At 41.6% G+C, this 21,553-nt stretch overlaps 1 protein-coding gene across 1 annotated transcript in view; it reads right to left on the reverse strand.

The window, feature by feature from the left end:
• Positions 1-21,553, reverse strand: part of cntn3b (contactin 3b) — a 180,095-nt gene that overhangs the window by 40,461 nt on the left and 118,081 nt on the right. Inside the window, exon 13 of the mRNA XM_060919261.1 lies at positions 13,481-13,656. Coding sequence (XP_060775244.1) covers positions 13,481-13,656 — 176 coding nt within the window. The remainder of the gene's footprint in view (positions 1-13,480; positions 13,657-21,553) is intronic.

Genomic DNA, 21,553 nt, shown 5'->3' on the forward strand with positions numbered 1-21,553 from the left:
CCTGGAGGAGGTCGGCCGGCCATTCGCATTTGGCCAGCAACTCCGGGACGCCTGCCGCTAGTGGCTGAGGGCTGACAACCGCGACGCCGAGGAGATCATCGATCTGGTGGCGCTGGAGCAGTTCGTCGCTCGACTTCCAGAAGGAACCGCGGAGTGGGTCCAATGCCATCGCCCGGCATCGCTGGATCAGGCCATTGAGCTGGCGGAGGACCATATGGCGGCCGTTCCAATGGCAGGACAGCGTGTCTCCCCTTCTCCCCTCCCCTCTTCCTCTCTCTCCCCTTCTGTTCCTCTCCCTCGCCCCATTCCCCCACTGCGGAGGCGGGGGCCGGCTCCACACCAGCCGGCCCGTTGCACCCGTGGTGTCCTACCATTTCCTACTTCCGTGTCTGTGTCTTCCCCCCCTCAGGTGAGTGATATCCGGAACACCGGTACAGAGAGAGAGCCCGGGCCGGTGTGCTGGCACTGCAGGGAGCCGGGGCACCTCCAGCATCAGTGCTCGGCGATGGAGGTGGGCGCGGTGATCCGGATCCCCGACGCGCCAGGAACCGCCCTCGATCGGGCCGGAGCGTATCGCATACCGGTGAGTATCCAAGGGGATACGTATCAGGCTTTGGTGGATTCCGGCTGTAATCAGACCTCAATCCACCAAAGCCTGGTGCAAGACGAGGCATTGGTGAGAGCACAATTGGTGAAGGTGTTGTGTGTGCATGGGGATGTTCACAACTATCCTTTAGTGTTGGTCCACATTCTGTTTCGAGGGGAGAAATTTAGAGTTCAGGCAGCGGTTAATCCTCACCTCACCCACTCTATAATTTTGAGGACTGATTGGCCTGGATTTCGGGATTTAATGATACACTTATACCCCTTTTCCACCAAATCAGTTCCAGGGCTGGTTCGGGGCCAGTGCTGGTGCTGGTTCACAACTCGTTCAATTTGTGAGCCAGCTGAGAACCAGTTTGCTTTTCCATAGCTTGCGGTGCTAAGCGGAGCCACGTCATTACGTCGCTGTATACGTCAGTTATGTCGCTGTATACATCAGTTACGGCGCTACGTTTACTTAAACCTTGGCGCAAATATCAAAGCAAAAACAACACAGAAGAAGCAGCAGCAGCAGCAAGAACAATAATAATAATAATAATAATAATAATAATAATAATAATAATCATAATAATGGATGACTTCGCGTTTGTACAGCTGCTGCTTCTCATCGCTTAAAAATGGCGATCTTTCACGGTCTTGTTATTGTTGTTGGTCTTAACAACTCCACCCCCCCCGCTGATGTAAGCAGTTCTTTCCTCTGGCCCAGCAGAGAGTTGGTGCTAGCCTGGAACTGGTTTTTCTGGCCCCAGAGCCAGTTCTTTGTCAGTGGAAACAGAAAACCCGGTTCCAAACAAAGCACTGGCCCCGAACCAGCCCTGGAACTGCTTTGGTGGAAAAGGGGCATTAGTGAAGAGTGGGTCCTGCCGTAGTTTAGCGGGGGGAGGTCCCGGAGTGGCGTTGGTGGGAGCAGCTGTCACAGAGCCATCTACGTCATCACTGCGTCAGAGTGAGGAGCAGCAGGCTCCTCCCCCCTCTCTCGGGGAATCCCTCGCGGATTTTCCGTTAGAGCAATCGCGAGACAAGTCTCTGCGGCATGCGTTTGACCAAGTGAGAGTAATCGATGGCCAAACGCTCCAGCCAAACGCCACCCCGTCCTTCCCCTATTTTTCCATTATTAAGGATAGATTATACCGAGTGACACAGGACACTCAAACTAAGGAACAAATAACCCAACTTTTGATCCCAAAGAGACGCCGGGAATTGGTATTCCAGGTGACTCACTTTAATCCCATGGCTGGACACTTAGGGCAGGATAAGACACTTGCCCGAATAATGGCCCAGTTCTACTGGCCAGGGATTTGCGGAGATGTCCGTAGGTGGTGTACGGCATGCTGCGAATGCCAGTTAGTAAATCCAGCAGCCATTCCAAAAGCGCCTTTGCACCCTCTCCCATTAATTAAACCTTTGAAAAATCTGTCTTCAGATAATTCCTGGCCCAATCTTGATGTTTCAACTTGAGTCTTGTTTAGTGGTGGTTGTGTTTCAGCCTTCCTTATCTTGGCCATGTCTCTGAGCACTGAAAACCTTGTACTTCTGGACACTCCAGGTAGGTTGCAGTTCTGGAATATGGTGGCACTAGATAATGGGTTTCTGGTAGCTTCATGTTTAATCCTTCTTAAGTCTTTTGTGGTTAATTTGCGTCTTTTCTTCTCCACACATGTTTTGCAAAACTGTTGATTATTTGCAATAAAATGTTTGATTTTTCTGTGGTCATGTTTCAATAGCTTAGTGTGGCAGCGGGGGCGTGGTCAAGCGTCGGTCTGTGAATGGAGGGCAGAGTCAGGGAAGGTAAGTGGCGGAATCACTGCACCTGACGGGAATTAACCTGTGTTTGTGTGTCTTCCCCAGTGACCATGCCCTATAAGAGGAGAGGGAGCGCAGAGGAAGGGAGTTCTCCCGACCAGAACACGTGTGTGTGTGGCATGTGTGTGTGTATGAGTAAACGTGTAGAAGCTGAAAAGCTGACAATAAAAGAGTTATTGAGAACTCAGTTCTGGCCTGCCGTGCTTCTGTGCTCCACCCACCTAGAACGCATGCAACACTTAGCTATTTCAAGAGTGCTGCATCCCTCTGATAGGCATTTTACAATTTTTGTCTTTTCAGTGTCTGTTAAATCTCTTTTTTGGCCCATTTTGCCTGAGATAAAGAAGCTGCCTAATAATTGTGTACACCTTAATATAGGATGTTAATGACTTTAGGCCACACCTTCCCTCATTACACAAATAAATACCACCTGAGAATGCTTAACTCCAATTAGCATTCAAGTGTACATAGCTTGGGGTTGGAAAATATGCATAAAAATAATGGTAGGGTCAGAGTACTCACTTGGCTAATAATTGTGCACACAAAGTAATATATATATATATATATATATATATATATATATATATATATATATATATATATACACAGTGGTGCTTGAAAGTTTGTGAACCCTTTAGAATTTTCTACAACCCCAATTCCAAAAAAGTTGGGACAAAGTACAAATTGTAAATAAAAACAGAATGCAATAATTTACAAATCTCAAAAACTGATATTGTATTCACAATAGAACATAGACAACATATCAAATGTCAAAAGTGAGACATTTTGAAATTTCATGAAAAATATTGGCTCATTTGAAATTTCATGACAGCAACACATCTCAAAAAAGTTGGGACAGGGGCAATAAGAGGCTGGAAAAGTTAAAGGTACAAAAAAGGAACAGCTGGAGGACCAAATTGCAACTCATTAGGTCAATTGGCAATAGGTCATTAACATGACTGGGTATAAAAAGAGCATCTTGGAGTGGCAGCGGCTCTCAGAAGTAAAGATGGGAAGAGGATCACCAATCCCCCTAATTCTGCGCTGACAAATAGTGGAGCAATATCAGAAAGGAGTTTGACAGTGTAAAATTGCAAAGAGTTTGAACATATCATCTACAGTGTATAACATCATCAAGAGATTCAGAGAATCTGGAAGAATCTCTGTGCGTAAGGGTCAAGGCCGGAAAACCATACTGGGTTCCCGTGATCTTCGGGCCCTTAGACGGCACTGCATCACATACAGGCATGCTTCTGTATTGGAAATCACAAAATGGGCTCAGGAATACTTCCAGAGAACATTATCTGTGAACACAATTCACCGTGCCATCAGACGAATCAAAATTTGAAGTTCTTTATGGAAATCAGGGATGCCGTGTCATTCGGACTAAAGAGGAGAAGGACGACCCAAGTTGTTATCAGCGCTCAGTTCAGAAGCCTGCATCTCTGATGGTATGGGGTTGCATTAGTGCATGTGGCATGGGCAGCTTACACATCTGGAAAGACACCATCAATGCTGAAAGGTATATCCAGGTTCTAGAGCAACATATGCTCCCATCCAGATGATGTCTCTTTCAGGGAAGACCTTGCATTTTCCAACATGACAATGCCAAACCACATACTGCATCAATTACAGCATCATGGCTGCATAGAAGAAGGGTCCGGGTACTGAACTGGCCAGCCTGCAGTCCAGATCTTTCACCCATAGAAAACATTTGGTGCATCATAAAATGGAAGATATGACAAAAAATACCTAAGACAGTTGAGCAACTAGAATCCTACATTAGACAAGAATGGGTTAACATTCCTATCCCTAAACTTGAGCAACTTGTCTCCTCAGTCCCCAGACGTTTACAGACTGTTGTAAAGAGAAAAGGGGATGTCTCACATACCCCTTTTCCACCAAATCAGTTCCAGGGCTGGTTCGGGGCCAGTGCTGGTGCTGGTTCACAACTCGTTCAACTTGTGAGACAGCTGAGAACCAGCTTGCTTTTCCATCGCTCGCGGTGCTAAGAGAAGACACGTCATTACATCGCTGTATACTGTACGTCAGTTACATCGCTGTATATGTCAGTTACGTCGCTACGTTTGCATAAACCTTGGCGTGAATATCAAAGCAAAAACAACGCGGAAGAAGCAGCAGCAACAACAATAATAATAATGGATGACTTCGCGTTTGTACAGCTGCTGCTTCTCGTCGCTTAAAAATGGCGATCTTTCGCGGTCTTGTTATTGTTGTTGGTCTTATCAACTCCGCCCCCCCGCTGACGTAAGCGGTTCTTTCCTCTGGCCCAGCAGAGAGTTGGTGCTATCCTGGAACCGGGGTTTCTGGCCCCAGAGCCAGTTCTTTGTTCAGTGGAAACAGAAAACCCGGTTCCAAACTAAGCACTGGCCCCGAACCAGCCCTAGAACTGCTTTGGTGGAAAAGGGGCAACAGTGGTAAACATGGCCTTGTCCCAACTTTTTTGAGATGTGCTGTCATGAAATTTAAAATCATTTAATTTTTTTCTTTAAATGATACATTTTTCTCAGTTTAAACATTTGATATGTCATCTATGTTATATTCTGAATAAAATATGGAATTTTGAAACTTCCACATCATTGCATTCTGTTTTTATTTACAATTTGTACTTTGTCCCAACTTTTTTGGAATCAGGGTTGTATATTTCTGCATAAATATGACCTAAAACATTATCAGAGTTTCACACAAGTCCTAAAAGTAGATAAAGAGAACCCAGTTAAACAAATGAGACAAAAATATTATACTTGGTCAGTTATTTATTGAGGAAAATTATCCAATATTACATATCTGTGAGTGGCAAAAGTATGTGAACCATTGCTTTCAGTATCTGGTGTGACCCTCTTGTGCAACAATAACTGCAACTAAACATTTCCGGTAAATATTGATTCAGTGTTCAGTCCTGCACACTGGCTTGGAGGAATTTTAGCCCATTCCCCCGTACAGAACAGCTTCAACTCTGGGTTGTTGGTGGGTTTCCTCACATGAACTGCTCACTTCAAGTCCTTCCACAACATTTCAATTGGATTAAGGTCCGAACTTTGACTTGGCCATTCCAAAACATTGACTTTATTCTTCTTTAACCATTCTTCGGTAGAATGACTTGTGTGCTTAGGGTCGTTGTCTTGCTGCATGACCCACCTTCTTTTGAGATTCAGTTCATGGACGGATGTCCTGACATTTTCCTTTAGAATTCACTGGTATAATTTCATTGTTCCATCAATGATGGCAAGTCGTCCAGGCCCAGATGCAGCAAAACAGGCCCAAGCCATGATACTACAACCACCATGTTTCACAGATGGGATAAGGTTCTTATGCTGGAATGCAGCGTTTTCCTTTCTCCAAACATAACGCTTCTCATTTAAACCAAAAAGTTCTATTTTGGTCTCATCCATCCACAAAACATTTTTCCAACAGCCTTCTGGCTTGTCCACGTGATCTTTAGCAAACTGCAGACAGGCAACAATGTTCTTTTTGGAGAGCAGTGGCTTTCTCCTTGCAACCCTGCCTTGCACACCATTGTTGTTCAGTGTTCTCCTGATGGTGGACTCATGAACATTAACATTAGCCAATGTAAGAGAGGCCTTCAGTTGCTTAGAAGTTACCCTGGGGTCCTTTGTGACCTCGCCGACTATAGATAGTTTTCACTGATGTCACGGCATTCTGGGGAACGCCCCCCAGCCGCCATCTTGGGGGGCAAACAAAACGGACCATCGCCACTACCGGCTAGGTTATCTCGGACGAATTTATGAAGTTATATAGTCAGTTTTCTAAAATAAAGATCGATGTCGGCAAAATCAAGCAAACAGAAGTATATAGATACATTAGACGACATCTCACGACAACGGTATGCAGCCAAACTGGCCTTGATTGGGGGAATTGACCCCTACGAAGTGGACAAAGAGGCATTTTCAAGTGACTATGCAGGGCTGCCAAAGCCTGAAACTGCCAAAGCCTGCTCCAAAGCCTGAAACTGACTTCATCAAACTTTAAAGGCTGTCTGATATATACAACTTTATATATTCACAGCGCGCCTTTTGGCGGATGCTGCCTGAATCGCGCAGATCCATTTTTTTTTTTTAGGGGGGGCGTTGGAGTGTCTGATTATAATTTCAAAGTAAATTCTGTATTAAAATTACTAAATAAGCAAATCCGTTACAGTCCATGAAACAGGAAGTATAAGGATGAGAAAAAAACAGTTTAAATCGGAAAGCTGCGCACATTTGTGCAGTCCTGCACACCGCTCGGGCTGCGCAAATGTGCGCAGCTTTCCGATTTAAACTGTTTTTTTCCTCATCCTTATTCTTCCTGTTTCATGGACTGTAACGGATTTGCTTATTTAGTAATTTTAATACAGAATTTACTTTGAAATTATAATCAGACACTCCAACACCCCCCCCCCCAAAAAAAAAAATGGATCTGCGCGATTCAGGCGGCATCCGCCAAAAGGCGCGCTGTTTGCATCCCAAACACAAATCAAATCATACAGAATAGACCTAAAATGTTTTTCAAAAATGACCCTTGCGTGAGTGAAGTGACAAGTTTCAAATAGAAACGTGACAAACGAGCGATATTAAGTGTACATTACAGTGTAAACGTACACTCAGCAGTTCCAGTTAGGCATTCTCCAGAGATTGTTCACATGATGTTTTGGTTTCCAAAAACAAACTTAAACACAATTGATTGTTTATTTAAACAACTTACCACTTATAAAATGATCGGAGCAGACTTTGCTGTGTTTGGAAGGCTGATAATCCTTGCGTTTGATTCTTGCAAGCCATAGATTTCTCCTTTGTATGCTGAGTTTGTTTGCTTGCCTTCGTGCTACCGTACAATGGGAATTCCATAAAAGCTCCGCTTGACTTCATCATCTGACCTATTACGACAGCCGTGAATACAACAGGTGTGCACCATTGCTAGCTTTAAACAGCCTACTTGGGTTCTTTTGAAGACTTTGTACTCGCGCGTTACAATGTGTGCTCAGTCACCCGTACGGTAAGCTGGACCCCCCAGATGGCCGCCACTAGGGAATCCCCGACTCTGTGATGTCATGTGAAAACTATCTATTGCACGCCTTGCTCTTGGAGTGATCTTTGTTGGTCGACCACTCCTGGGGAGGGGAACAATGGTCTTGAATTTCCTCCATTTGTACACAATCTGTCTGACTGTGGATTGGTGGAGTCCAAACGCTTTAGAGATGGTTTTGTAACCTTTTCCAGCCTGATGAGCATCAACAACGCTTTTTCTGAGCTCCTCAGAAATCTCCTTTGTTCATGCCATGATACACTTCCACGAACATGTATTGTGAAGATCAGACTTTGATAGATCCCTGTTCTTTAAATAAAACAGGGTGCCCATTCACACCTGATTGTCATCCCATTGATTGAAAACACCCAACTCTAATTTCACCTTCAAATTAACTGCTAATCCTAGAGGTTCACATACTTTTTCCACTCACAGATATGTAATATTGGATCATTTTCCTCAATAAATAAATGACCAAGTATAATATTTTTGTCTCATTTGTTTAACTGGGTTCTCTTTATCTACTTTTAGGACTTGCATGAAAATCTGATGATGTTTTAGGTCATATTTATGTAGAAATATAGAAAATTCTAAAGGGTTCACAAACTTTCAAGCACCACTGTATACTGTATGCACAATTATTAGGCAAGTGAGTACTCTGGCCCTACTATTATTTCTATGCATATTTTCCAATATGTGGAAATAATGGTAGGGTATTTATACAACCCCGATTCCAAAAAAGTTGGGACAAAGTACAAATTGCAAATAAAAACGGAATGCAATAATTTACAAATCTCAAAAACTGATATTGTATTCACAATAGAACACAGACAACATATCAAATGTCGAAAGTGAGACGTTTTGAAATTTCATGCCAAATATTGGCTCATTTGAAATTTCATGACAGCAACACATCTCAAAAAAGTTGGGACAAGGCAATAAGAGGCTGGAAAAGTTAAAGGTACAAGAAAGGAACAGCTGGAGAACCAAATTGCAACTCATTAGGTCAATTGGCAATAGGTCATTAACACGACTGGGTATAAAAAGAGCATCTTGGCGTGGCAGCGGCTCTCAGAAGTAAAGATGGGAAGAGGATCACCAATCCCCCTTTTTTTTTTGCGCCGACAAATAGTGGAGCAATATCAGAAAGGAGTTCGACAGTGTAAAATTGCAAAGAGTTTGAACATATCATCATCTACAGTGCATAATATCATCAAAGGATTCAGAGAATCTGGAAGAATCTCTGTGTGTAAGGGTCAAGGCCGGAAAACCATACTGGGTGCCCATGATCTTCAGGCCCTTAGACGGCACTGCATCACATACAGGCATGCTTCTGTATTGGAAATCACAAAATGGGCTCAGGAATATTTCCAGAGAACATTATCTGTGAACACAATTCACCGTGCCATCCACTGTTGCCAGCTAAAACTCGATAGTTCAAAGAAGAAGCCGTATCTAAACATGATCCAGAAGCGCAGACGTCTTCTCTGGGCCAAGGCTCATTTAAAATGGACTGTGGCAAAGTGGAAAACTGTTCTGTGGTCAGACAAATCAAAATTTGAAGTCCTTTATGGAAATCAGGGATGTCGTGCCATTCGGACTAAAGAGGAGAAGGACAACCCAAGTTGTTATCAGCGCTCAGTTCGGAAGCCTGCATCTCTGATGGTATGGGGTTGCATTAGTGCATGTGGCATGGGCAGCTTACACATCTGGAAAGACACCATCAATGCTGAAAGGTATATCCAGGTTCTAGAGCAACATATGCTCCCATCCAGACGACGTCTCTTTCAGGGAAGACCTTGCATTTTCCAACATGACAATGCCAAACCACATACTGCATCAATTACAGCATCATGGCTGCGTAGAAGAAGGGTCCGGGTACTGAACTGGCCAGCCTGCAGTCCAGATCTTTCACCCATAGAAAACATTTGGCGCATCATAAAACGGAAGATACAACAAAAAAGACCTAAGACAGGTGAGCAACTAGAATCCTATATTAGACGAGAATGGGTTAACATTCCTATCCCTAAACTTAAGCAACTTGTCTCCTCAGTCCCCAGACGTTTACAGACTGTTGTAAAGAGAAAAGGGGATGTCTCACAGTGGTAAACATGGCCTTGTCCCAACTTTTTTGAGATGTGTTGTTGTCATGAAATTTAAAATCACCTAATTTTTCTCTTTAAATGATACATTTTCTCAGTTTAAACATTTGATATGTCATCTATGTTCTATTCTGAATAAAATATGGAATTTTGAAACTTCCACATCATTGCATTCCGTTTTTATTTACAATTTGTACTTTGCCCCAACTTTTTTGGAATCGGGGTTTTATATATATATATATATATATATATATATATATATATATATATACACACACACACACACGGTGTATATATATATAGGCACAGTCTTAAAGCAGAGCTCCTGATGAGTGTATGAGCAAAATATTTGTAAGGGCACAAAATCAACCTGAATAGAATAATAATATTATTGCATATGAAACATCGAATTGTGTACTATAGTGTATTTCACATCAATAAATTGCTGCATTTTCTTGTAACAGTGATACCAATAATGAGATATGCATTGCAGTTACGAATACATGTTTATTTATTTCTTTGACCCTGCATGCCATGCGCCAGAAACAACACCATGACAATTATTATTGTGTGACTCTGCTGGGTGCCTGGAGGACAGCAGTGAACCAGTGCTTTCACTTTACATCATTACCATATAGTTATGATCCAATATCAAACTTGATATGTCAAACAGTTGTCTGGTTACATCGGTCACATCCAAGTGCATTGGCGCACACACGTAGCGCCATTAGGACTAATTAACATGCACCTGTTCCTGATTAGAGTGCAATCACAGAGCATATAAGGACTCTCAGTAACACACAGACTTTGCAAAATATATGCTCTGTACATTGCATCTGACCACTACCTGTCTTAGACTCTGACTTTGTCTCCATTTTGTATCTGTTTGCTAATGTGTTTTCAGTAAAACTCTTCCCGCACTTACATCCGTCTACCATCCTTAAATGACAGAAACTGCCAATTGTCCAACAAGCTAGTGGACAAATAAAACTGTTTTAACTAGTTTTATATGAAACTGTCATGAATATTTTCCATAAAATGTGTTTGCAAATAATCCCACATTATTTTTTAAAAAGCAAATAAAAAAAATAAACACTTGCTAAAAACCCATCTCTCTTATGTAAATAAAGATACAAATTTCATTGTCTGGTGGTCAAGGTTTTATGAGATACATTGCGTTGCATTTACGATCGGGTACCCTGTGGTAGTAGACGTATGTCGTTTGTACTGTCGCAAAAGCCATCAAAAATCACATTGATGCATTACCATATTCTCTAAAGCATGGAGCTCTGCTATGAATTCTGTAAATTAAATGATCATTGGGTAATTTAACTCAATCCAAAACATGTTACAACTGTGCCAGCTCTCCTCTACAGTGGTTATGTTTAGGTCTTTTTAGCCTGTAAGTAACAAGGTTAAATAAAATACATTGATGTACTGTAATTTTAGCACCTTTCTATTATATTTTGCTTAGCAGGATCCCTGATAATATAACGGAATTGTGTCTTTGTCATAAATATTGTTGAGAATGCTAACATCTTGAATTAATATTTTCAATTATTATACATTATACAGTTACACTACTAGAAATCAAATGAGGTCTCGGACAGGTCTGGGTGTTTCAGTGAGACAGAACAGACTGCACAGTAACTACAGCCTTCAGGTAATATTTCCTGTCAAGCTTTGTGAGATGCATGAGAGCCCACTAAAACAAACACGCTCTGGCTAATTGGCAAGATGCTAATTATTCCATAATTAAACAAGCGGGGGAGGTGACAAGGCATACATAATGAGGGCTCACATTGTTCCAAAAAAAAAAAAGAAGAAGCCAAACCATACCACACATGAACACCATAGGGAATAAATAGCTCAGGTGAAATGGGAGGCTGAATGGATATCTACAACCATCTTTTACAAGAGATTGATGTCACACTAGCATGACATATAAAATAGGGATGAACATTTCACAACACGGAGAAATCAAAATTGATTCTGCTGTGCTCTAGTACTGAATAATTGAATTTGACCATATTGAATGCCTGGCTCTGCTTGTTTTGTGTTCCATGACTACATCAGCAACAAAACACCAGTTCTGAGGAAGTTAGCCATGTGTGAAAGTAACGATTAAATGGAATTTAAAAAAAAAAAGACAGTAAAAACATCCATATGCAGCTTATTTGCATTTCAGCACATGGGTAGCTTTCTTTTTATGTTTGTTCATAGTGATCAAATAAGAAATAAACAAAAACAGCTGAAAAGAAGAAAGAAGACAGTGTGTTTTCTTCTCCTAAAGTCCTTGTCAAAATGCAGCTCGGCACTTTCATCTCAAAAAAAAGAAAAGAAGTGTGTGGAGGGTTGAGTCACTCAAGGGTAATCTGGGTTACCAACACACAAGAAACAGAACATTTCCTCGGCTTTTGAAGAGTCCCCCCACCGTTCTAGTGCACACATCAGCTCCGTGCAGTGGTGCACGAAGGCTATGGGCGTGCAACCGTTAACAGGTTTCCCCATCTGTGACGAGCTCCAGTCCCAAACAAAAATGCCTCCATCTCAGAGGATGCCAGGCAGCTGGCAATGAGGAGTGACAGGTTAAAATTTCAGCTTTGCTGGTCAGACAGGGAGCAAGGTCAGACAGGGAGCAAGCAGTATTTAATTAATGTATGTAGCCAAAGCAGCTGAGATGAGAAGTGGTAATCTCAAAAAAGCATGAGGAAGGCCAAGAAACAAAACCTGCATCTCATTACAAGCAATGTCAGTGTAAGTCGCTGACATCTGCACCTGATCACATGATCTCATTATGTGAATAAGAAACCTGACGATTTTTTTTTGTACATTCTGTTGGCATAATGGAACGGAAATTTCTAACTCAACACATAATCAATCCCATTCAATGCTGTATTTTCACCTTTTCAAACAATTCAAAGTTCTTTGTTAAAAACAGAACATGTTAAATAAAAAGCTTTGTGTCTTATCAGGCAATTCAAGGAAGGATTTCAAATCATCATTGCCTTTGTTTCATGCCAGCAAGCTCATTATGAAATTATTTCAAGGCTCGGGCTACATAAATAGGTATGCAAATTCAATTACAGCAAAGCTTGATGATAAGGAGTGTGCTCCCTCGAGGGGCAAAAATTAGAAGTTAAGAGGAAAAGAAAGTGGGGAAAAAAGCATTGATATGGCCCCTTTCCTCTTTTGAAAATTGTCACACAATGACTGTTCCCAATCATGTTAGTTAATTTATAGTCAATGTAGGTCATTAATTAAGTGACCCAGAACAAGTAAAATAAAACTATCTCGAATGTTCATTTTCAATGACAGGAAGAATAAGAGTGCTTTGCACTCAATGATGCAATACATTATACAGTAAGCTATCAGATGTAATATCAAAATGCGTTAAAAATTGTAAGTTTTATGTGAAGTCAAAATACCATTAAACTCCAACACAAATACTAAGGTGAAAGGTAAGATAATTAATAAATAATTGCTAGTTGGTAGTATTCAGTATACAAATGAGAGCACAATAATTGGTCTGAACTTTTATTTACTGTTACCTGGGTGAAATATGTCCAATCTTATTCAGAAAGGGCTGGTGTGTGGGTGCAGGTTTTCATTCAAACCAGGCAAAATCCACACCTGTGTCTATGGAAAGCCAAGATTAACTGATTAAGCAGGTGGAATGAGGTGAGGCTCCTGCTTCATTGGAAAGAAAATCTACATCCACATTGTCCCTTCTGTGGATAAGATTGGACATCTCTGTATGACATTAGCTACCAAAGTTAAACTTCGCTACTGAGAATAATTTCCCTACAAATTATATAACATTTCAAGAATCTCAAACAAAACAGTACATTTGGCCAAACTGATTCTAGGGATACTGGACAGAATAATACAGTACTATCTGCCAGGAAACAGTGTTGGTTTTTACTCACTCCGCCAACTCTCTCAAAGTGCTCTGAGTCGTGCTCAAAGTCGATAAGCTGGCCATTAAAGGCCCAGGAGAAGCTCACGTCCAGTGATGGATCCACAGTTACCTGGCAGGGCAGCACAATGCTCTCGCCCACCATAATCTCCATGCTGCTGGGTCCTTGTGTGATCCTGCTCGGCTCTGCACAGCACAACACAGCCATCTGATCAGCTTCAAGCAGCTCATACCACTTTTATGTTATGCTATGCTATGTTCATATAGGCATATCCAATACACTGTGACAAAATATTATGATTTACATAACTATACAAGACAACATAGAGGCTCTACAAATCAGAATACATAACATGCATTAAGAGTTGTGCTGGTGCCAGTATTCAGAGAGCAAACATTTTAATATAAATGTAATAGAGCATTACAAAAATATCTTCCTGGAAAATCCAGATATATTTGGAAAAGGCAGAAATTTTGATCCTTCTAATTTGGCACATAACATATCATTTTAATTAGTTCAAGCACTGTCTATGGGAGGCAAGGAAACCAAGACAATTGAAGTTGGGGTCAGTTGGTTGATTTGTGAAGTATCGTGTGCTTCTTGGAGTGCAACATCAAGTACATGTAAAACAAACACACACACAGGCATCTTTGTTCTGTAGAAGCATAAAACTTCTTGGAACTGTCTGCCCTGAATGCTGAAGAATGTTCAGAGTGAACACTGGACTCATAAGCCATCTGAAAGTCCATAAATAGACCAACAGAAGGAAGATCATGATCCTCAACCTCGAGGGATAGTCACACTGATGGGGACACAGTGGTAGCTCAGTGGGTTAAGCTCTAGAGCTGGGGGTTTAAGCCCCAGCACTACCAAGGTCAAGGCCCTTAACCCTGCTCAACCTATTCTGATCAACCCCATAGCAGTGGGCAGATGATGTTCAAGTACCGGCTATGAATCAGATCTTTATTTTTAATTGATTTTTTTGGGTGTCTGAAAAATCAGAAAGCAGTGGGAATTTGTTGAGCAAATATGCCGATCCAAATACATTCAGCAAAATCCACAAAATAAAAAAGATACAGCAAATCAGAAAATGCATAAAGTGTAAGAATGAACATCTAGAGCATATATTGTAAATAATGAATACAAATTTAAGTATATGCAGTTTTAGTCTCATTGGTTCCTGTGTTTTCAGACAGCCAACAGAGTCCCATCAGGATCTGCAATCTTGTTAGTTAATAAGTCTTTACTAAATACTAAGATTCAGATTTTTTTAAATGATTGTGTACTCTTTTGTTTTGTCTGTCATAATAATTGGGGGGGGGGGGGTTTAGGCATCCAAAACCTTTTGAATTTGAGAACTGTGTTGAAAATTCACCTGTGGAACCTGGGACCTTGGAGATTTTTACCATCAGACCCCACAGAACTTGATCAGGCAACTGAATGCCTAGAGTCAATGTTCTGCTATGTATGAGATAATATAGCTCCAATTAAAAGAAAAATGATTAGAGAGAAAAAAAAAACTAGCACCCTGGTATAATGATTACATTCACACCTTAAAACAGACAATTTGAAAATTAGAATGTAAATGACATCAAACAAAATTGGTAGTATATGAATTAGCATGGCGGCACGGTGGTGTAGTGGTTAGCGCTGTTGCCTCACAGCAAGAAGGTCCTGGGTTCGAGCCCCGGGGCCGGCGAGGGCCTTTCTGTGTGGAGTTTGCATGTTCTCCCCGTGTCCGCGTGGGTTTCCTCCGGGTGCTCCGGTTTCCCCCACAGTCCAAAGACATGCAGGTTAGGTTAACTGGTGACTCTAAATTGACCGTAGGTGTGAATGTGAGTGTGAATGGTTGTCTGTGTCTATGTGTCAGCCCTGTGATGACCTGGCGACTTGTCCAGGGTGTACCCCGCCTTTCGCCCATAGTCAGCTGGGATAGGCTCCAGCTCGCCTGCGACCCTGTAGAACAGGATAAAGCGGCTACAGATAATGAGATGAGATGAGATGAATTAGCATGGAAGGAGTGCCTCCTGAAGTACAGAAAAGTTCTTAGTGCTACAAGATCAACATATCTCTCCACCCTAACAGAGGATAACAAAAAATAATTGTAGATTCTTATTTAATACTGTAGCAAAATTAACTAGGAAAAAAAAAACAACACCACAGATTCATGCACACCTGCAATATGTAGTAGCAATGACTTGAATTTTTTTTTTAATTACAAAATTGAAAATGCCCAACAAAAAATGTAAACAACTAATTTAAGGCAAGACAATTGAAGTAACCCTGTAGTTAACAATATAACTGTATCAGATCAGCAATTAGAATGGTTTACTCCCCTTTGATAAACTGAACTAACTTCATTCATTCCCACATCAAAATCTTCAACTTGTATACTAGATCCTTGACCTACATGACTCTTCAAACAGGTAATACCAGAAACAATTGAACCTTTTCTAAAAAATAATCAATTATTCCCTTAGAATTGACTATGTACTCAAATCCTTTAAACTAGCAGGTATCAAACCCCTGATTAAAAAACCTGACCTCAACCCCCGTCAACTGTCCAATTATAGGTCAATATCAAACCTCTCTTTTACCTCCAAGGTCCTAGAAAAAGCTGTGGCACAGCGGTTATGCTCATATCTACAGAGGAATAACAGCCATGAAATGTATCATTCAGGATTTAGACCTCATCATAGCACTGGTTAAAGTAGTAAATTACCTGCTGTTGGCATCTGATCAGGGCAGTATCTCCCTGCCTGTATTGCTTGACCTGAGTGCAGCATTTGATACCACTGATCATTCCATTCTCCTGGATAGACTAGAAAATGTTGTGGGAGTTAAGGGATCGGCCCTCTCCTGGCTCAGGATTTATTTAACTGATTGCTACCAGTTTGTTGATGTAAATGGTGATTTTTCTATGCATACTAAGGTAAGTTTGGTGTTCCACAAAGTTCTGTCTTAGGCTTACTGCCTTTTTCTTTATACAGTATATGTTACCTCTGGGTAATATTATTCATAAGCATGGTATTAGCTTCCACTGTTATGCTGATGACACATAGTTGTATGTTTCTGCTAAGCCAGATGAGAGACACCAGCTTAATAAAATTGAGGAATGTGTAAAGGACATTAGACACTGGATGCTTATTAACTTCTCCTTAACTCTGACAAGACAGAAGTACTTGTACTAGGACCACATGCAGCTACAACCCCGATTCCAAAAAAGTTGGGACAAAGTACAAATTGTAAATAAAAACGGAATGCAATTATGTGGAAGTTTCAAAATTCCATATTTTATTCAGAATAGAACATAGATGACATATCAAATGTTTAAACTGAGAAAATGTATCATTTAAAGAGAAAAATGAGGTGATTTTAAATTTCATGACAACAACACATCTCAAAAAAGTTGGGACAAGGCCATGTTTACCACTGTGAGACATCCCCTTTTCTCTTTACAACAGTCTGTAAACGTCTGGGGACTGAGGAGACAAGTTGCTCAAGTTTAGGGATAGGAATGTTAACCCATTCTTGTCTAATGTAGGATTCTAGTTGCTCAACTGTCTTAGGTATTTTTTGTCGTATCTTCCGTTTTATGATGCGCCAAATGTTTTCTATGAGTAAAAGATCTGGACTGCAGGCTGGCCAGTTCAGTACCCGGACACTTCTTCTACGCAGCCATGATGCTGTAATTGATGCAGTATGTGGTTTGGCATTATCATGTTGGAAAATGCAAGGTCTTCCCTGAAAGAGACATCATCTGGATGGGAGCATATGTTGCTCTAGAACCTGGATATACCTTTCAGCATTGATGGTGTCTTTCCAGATGTGTAAGCTGCCCATGCCACATGCACTAATGCAACCCCATACCATCAGAGATGCAGGCTTCCGAACTGAGCGCTGATAACAACTTGGGTCGTCCTTCTCCTCTTTAGTCCGAATGCCACGACATCCCTGATTTCCATAAAGAACTTCAAATTTTGATTTGTCTGACCACAGAACAGTTTTCCACTTTGCCACAGTCCATTTTAAATGAGCCTTGGCCCAGAGAATATGTCTGCGCTTCTGGATCATGTTTAGATACAGCTTCTTCTTTGAACTATAGAGATTTAGCTGGCAACGGCAGATGGCACGGTGAATTGTGTTCATAGATAATGTTCTCTGGAAATATTCCTGAGCCCATTTTGTGATTTCCAATACAGAAGCATGCCTGTATGTGATGGAGTGCCGTCTAAGGGCCCGAAGATCACAGGCACCCAGTATGGTTTTCCGGCCTTGACCCTTACGCACAGAGATTCTTCCAGATTCTCTGAATCTTTTGATGATATTATGCACTGTAGATGATGATATGTTCAAACTCTTTGGAATTTTACACTGTCGAACTCCTTTCTGATATTGCTCCACTATTTGTCGGCACAGAATTAGGGGGATTGGTGATCCTCTTCCCATCTTTACTTCTGAGAGCCGCTGCCACTCCAAGATGCTCTTTTTATATCCAGTCATGTTAATGACCTATTGCCAATTGACCTAATGAGTTGCAATTTGGTCCTCCAGCTGTTCCTTTTTTGTACCTTTAACTTTTCCAGCCTCTTATTGCCCCTGTCCCAACTTTTTTGAGATGTGTTGCTGTCATGAAATTTCAAATGAGCCAATATTTGACATGAAATTTCAAAATGTCTCACTTTTGACATTTGATATGTTGTCTATGTTCTACTGTGAATACAATATCAGTTTTTGAGATTTGTAAATTATTGCATTCCGTTTTTATTTACAATTTGTACTTTGTCCCAACTTTTTTGGAATCGGGGTTGTAGAAGTAGGTTTTCTGATTACATAGTAACTCTGGATGGCCTTTTTGTTTCTTCACATCCAGACGTAAAAGACCTCAGTGTGATCATTGACTTCAGTCTTTTGTTTGAACCTCATATTGATAACATTACCCGGATAACTTTCTTTCATCTCAGAAATATTGCTAAGATAAAAAAATATAATGTCACTACATGCTGCAGAAAAACTAGTTCATGTTTTTGTTACCTCTAGGTTGGATTATTGTAATGCCTTACTGTCTGGATGTTCCAATAAATGCATAAACAAGCTCCAGTTAGTTCAAAATGTAATGTAGTGTCCTTACTAGAAAAAGAAGATATGACCACATCACCCCTATCTTATCCGCATTGCATCAGCTCTCAATCAAATTTCACACTGATTACAAAATACTTCTATTGACCTATAAAGCACTGAATGGCCTTGTGCCACAGTACCTGAGCAAACTTCTGGTCCTTTTTGACCCGCCACACCTACTTAGATCAAAAGGTGCAGGCTATCTGTTGGTACCTCGTATAGTGAAGGCTACATCAGGGGACAGAGCCTTTTCTTGCAAAGCCCCACAGTTATGGAATAGCCTTCCAAGTAATGTTTGAAATTAAGACACAGTTTCAGTGCTTAAGTCTAGGTTGAAGACATATCTTTTTCGTCAAGTCTTTTGTTAAGAGTCTTTATTAGGTAAAGGAATAGATCTGGAGGGTCCTCAGGCATGGAGTGTTTTGGTAAACTGGGATGAATGGATGCTACTGCAACCCCCCCCCACACACACACACCCATTCACTCGGGTTTGTTGACAGTACAGTGGCTGGCTGTTTCATGTCCCAGGGCTCCCTCATGTCTGTGTTACCTTCTGGCTCTCCCTTTTAATTATGCTGTCATAGTTAGTCTTGCCAGAGTCCCTGCTTGCACTCAGCACAAATAGTATACTGTTCTTAACCACTCTGTGACACCGGGCATACCTAACAACCTGTCTCTCCCCCCCCATCTCTACCGCTGTCTGTCTCTCTCTGTTGAGTTACATGCTGATCCTGAAAAACCAGTGATGCTGACTTCTTCTACTCTTTGGACCTGCCTGATCCATCCTGATGCCCTATATCTGACTGGAGTCTCATCATATTGCTCCTGTGGAGGATGGCCCCATATGGACAGTCAGAACTTGCACTTGGAGGATGGCTATGGACACTTACAGTTTTGCTATTATGGCTGAGGACGACAATTGCCATGATAACTTTAGGACTGCAGTTGTCATGAACAGTTTTGCACTCAAGTCTCCATCAATGAACAGTTGATAACTTCACAAAATAGACTTCATGCTAAAACTACAATGAATTTCCTGGTTACACAGTTGTACTTCGTGACTATATAGGACATGGTTATAAAAGCAAGTTATATATAATCATGCTATCTGTTATCATCCAAAAGAAGATGGGTTCCCTTTTGAGTCTGGCTCCTTTCAAGGTTTCTTCCTCATGTCCTTTGAGGGAGATTTTCCTTGCCACCATCACCACAGGCTTGCTCATCAGGGATAAATAAATTTACCAGGGATGAAATTAGCTCAGGGTGGCATGGTGGTGTAGTGGTTAGCGCTGTTGCCTCACAGCAAGAAGGTCCGGGTTTGAGCCCCGTGGCCGGCGAGGGCCTTTCTGTGCGGAGTTTGCATGTTCTCCCTGTGTCCGCGTGGGCTTCCTCCGGGTGCTCCAGTTTCCCCCACAGTCCAAAGACATGCAGGTTAGGTTAACTGGTGACTCTAAATTGACCGTGAGTGTGAATGGTTGTCTGTGTCTATGTGTCAGCCCTGTAATGACCTGGTGACTTGTTCAGGGTGTACCCTGCCTTTCGCCTGTAGTCAGCTGGGATAGGCTCCAGCTTGCCTGCGACCCTGTAGAACAGGATAAAGCAGCTAGAGATGATGAGATGAAATTAGCTCATGTTTAAAGTCTTTAATTTTCTGTAAAGCTGCTGTGCAACAATTTCATCTCATCTCATTATCCGCTTTATCCTTCTACAGGGTCGCAGGCAAGCTGGAGCCTATCCCAGCTGACTACGGGCGAAAGGCGGGGTACACCCTGGACAAGTCGCCAGGTCATCACAGGGCTGACACATAGACACAGGCAACCATTCACACTCACACCTACAATCAATTTAGAGTCACCAGTTAACCTAACCTGCCTGTCTTTGGACTGTGGGGGAAACCGGAGCACCCGGAGGAAACCCACGCGGACACGGGGAGAAAATGTAAACTCCGCACAGAAAGGCCCTTGCCAGCCGCGGGGCTCTAACTCGGACCTTCTTGCTGTGAGGCGACAGCGCTAACCACTACACCACCGTGCCGCCCCCTGTGCGACAATGTCTGTTAAAATTTATTTCAGTTTTTTTTCTGTTTTATCTTTTGAAATTACAACCACCTGATACGTGCAATAAGTGTGTTTCATCGACTTCATAATTCCTCTAATTTAGTAATATATATATATATATATATATATATATATATGGGCGGCACGGTGGTGTAGTGGTTAGCGCTGTTGCCTCACAGCAAGAAGGTCCTGGGTTCGAGCCCCGGGGCCGGTGAGGGCCTTTCTGTGTGGAGTTTGCATGTTCTCCCCGTGTCCGCGTGGGTTTCCTCCGGGTGCTCCGGTTTCCCCCACAGTCCAAAGACATGCAGGTTAGGTTAACTGGTGACTCTAAATTGACCGTAGGTGTGAATGTGAGTGTGAATGGTTGTCTGTGTCTATGTGTCAGCCCTGTGATGACCTGGCGACTTGTCCAGGGTGTACCCCGCCTTTCGCCCGTAGTCAGCTGGGATAGGCTCCAGCTTGCCTGCGACCCTGTAGAAGGATAAAGCGGCTAGAGATAATGAGATGAGATGAGATATATATATATATATGAGTGATTCCATGCTTATGGGTACTGAAATGGGGACATGAACTTATTTTTAAAAATTCACCTAAAACCATTTCTTTTTTTACCATCAGGTCACAAAACGTAATCTTTAATGAATGATATGTTAAAAGATAACTTTAATTTTCTGAGATGTAATAAAAACATATTTATATGCCAAAGTCAGAACGTAACAGAAGTGTTGTGGACATATATATTCTCAATTTTAACAATGTAGAATTACTTTTTGAAACATAGGAAGGTGATGTTTTAGCAAATATAATTAATAAACATGTGTAGTAGAATAAACATACACATTCTTTCAATAAGATTAACATGGTATATAGCTAGATTGTAATTAATTTGTAACAGACGCGAGAT

Source organism: Neoarius graeffei, chromosome 4 (genome assembly GCF_027579695.1).
Source record: "Neoarius graeffei isolate fNeoGra1 chromosome 4, fNeoGra1.pri, whole genome shotgun sequence".
NCBI classification, from domain to species: domain Eukaryota; kingdom Metazoa; phylum Chordata; class Actinopteri; order Siluriformes; family Ariidae; genus Neoarius; species Neoarius graeffei.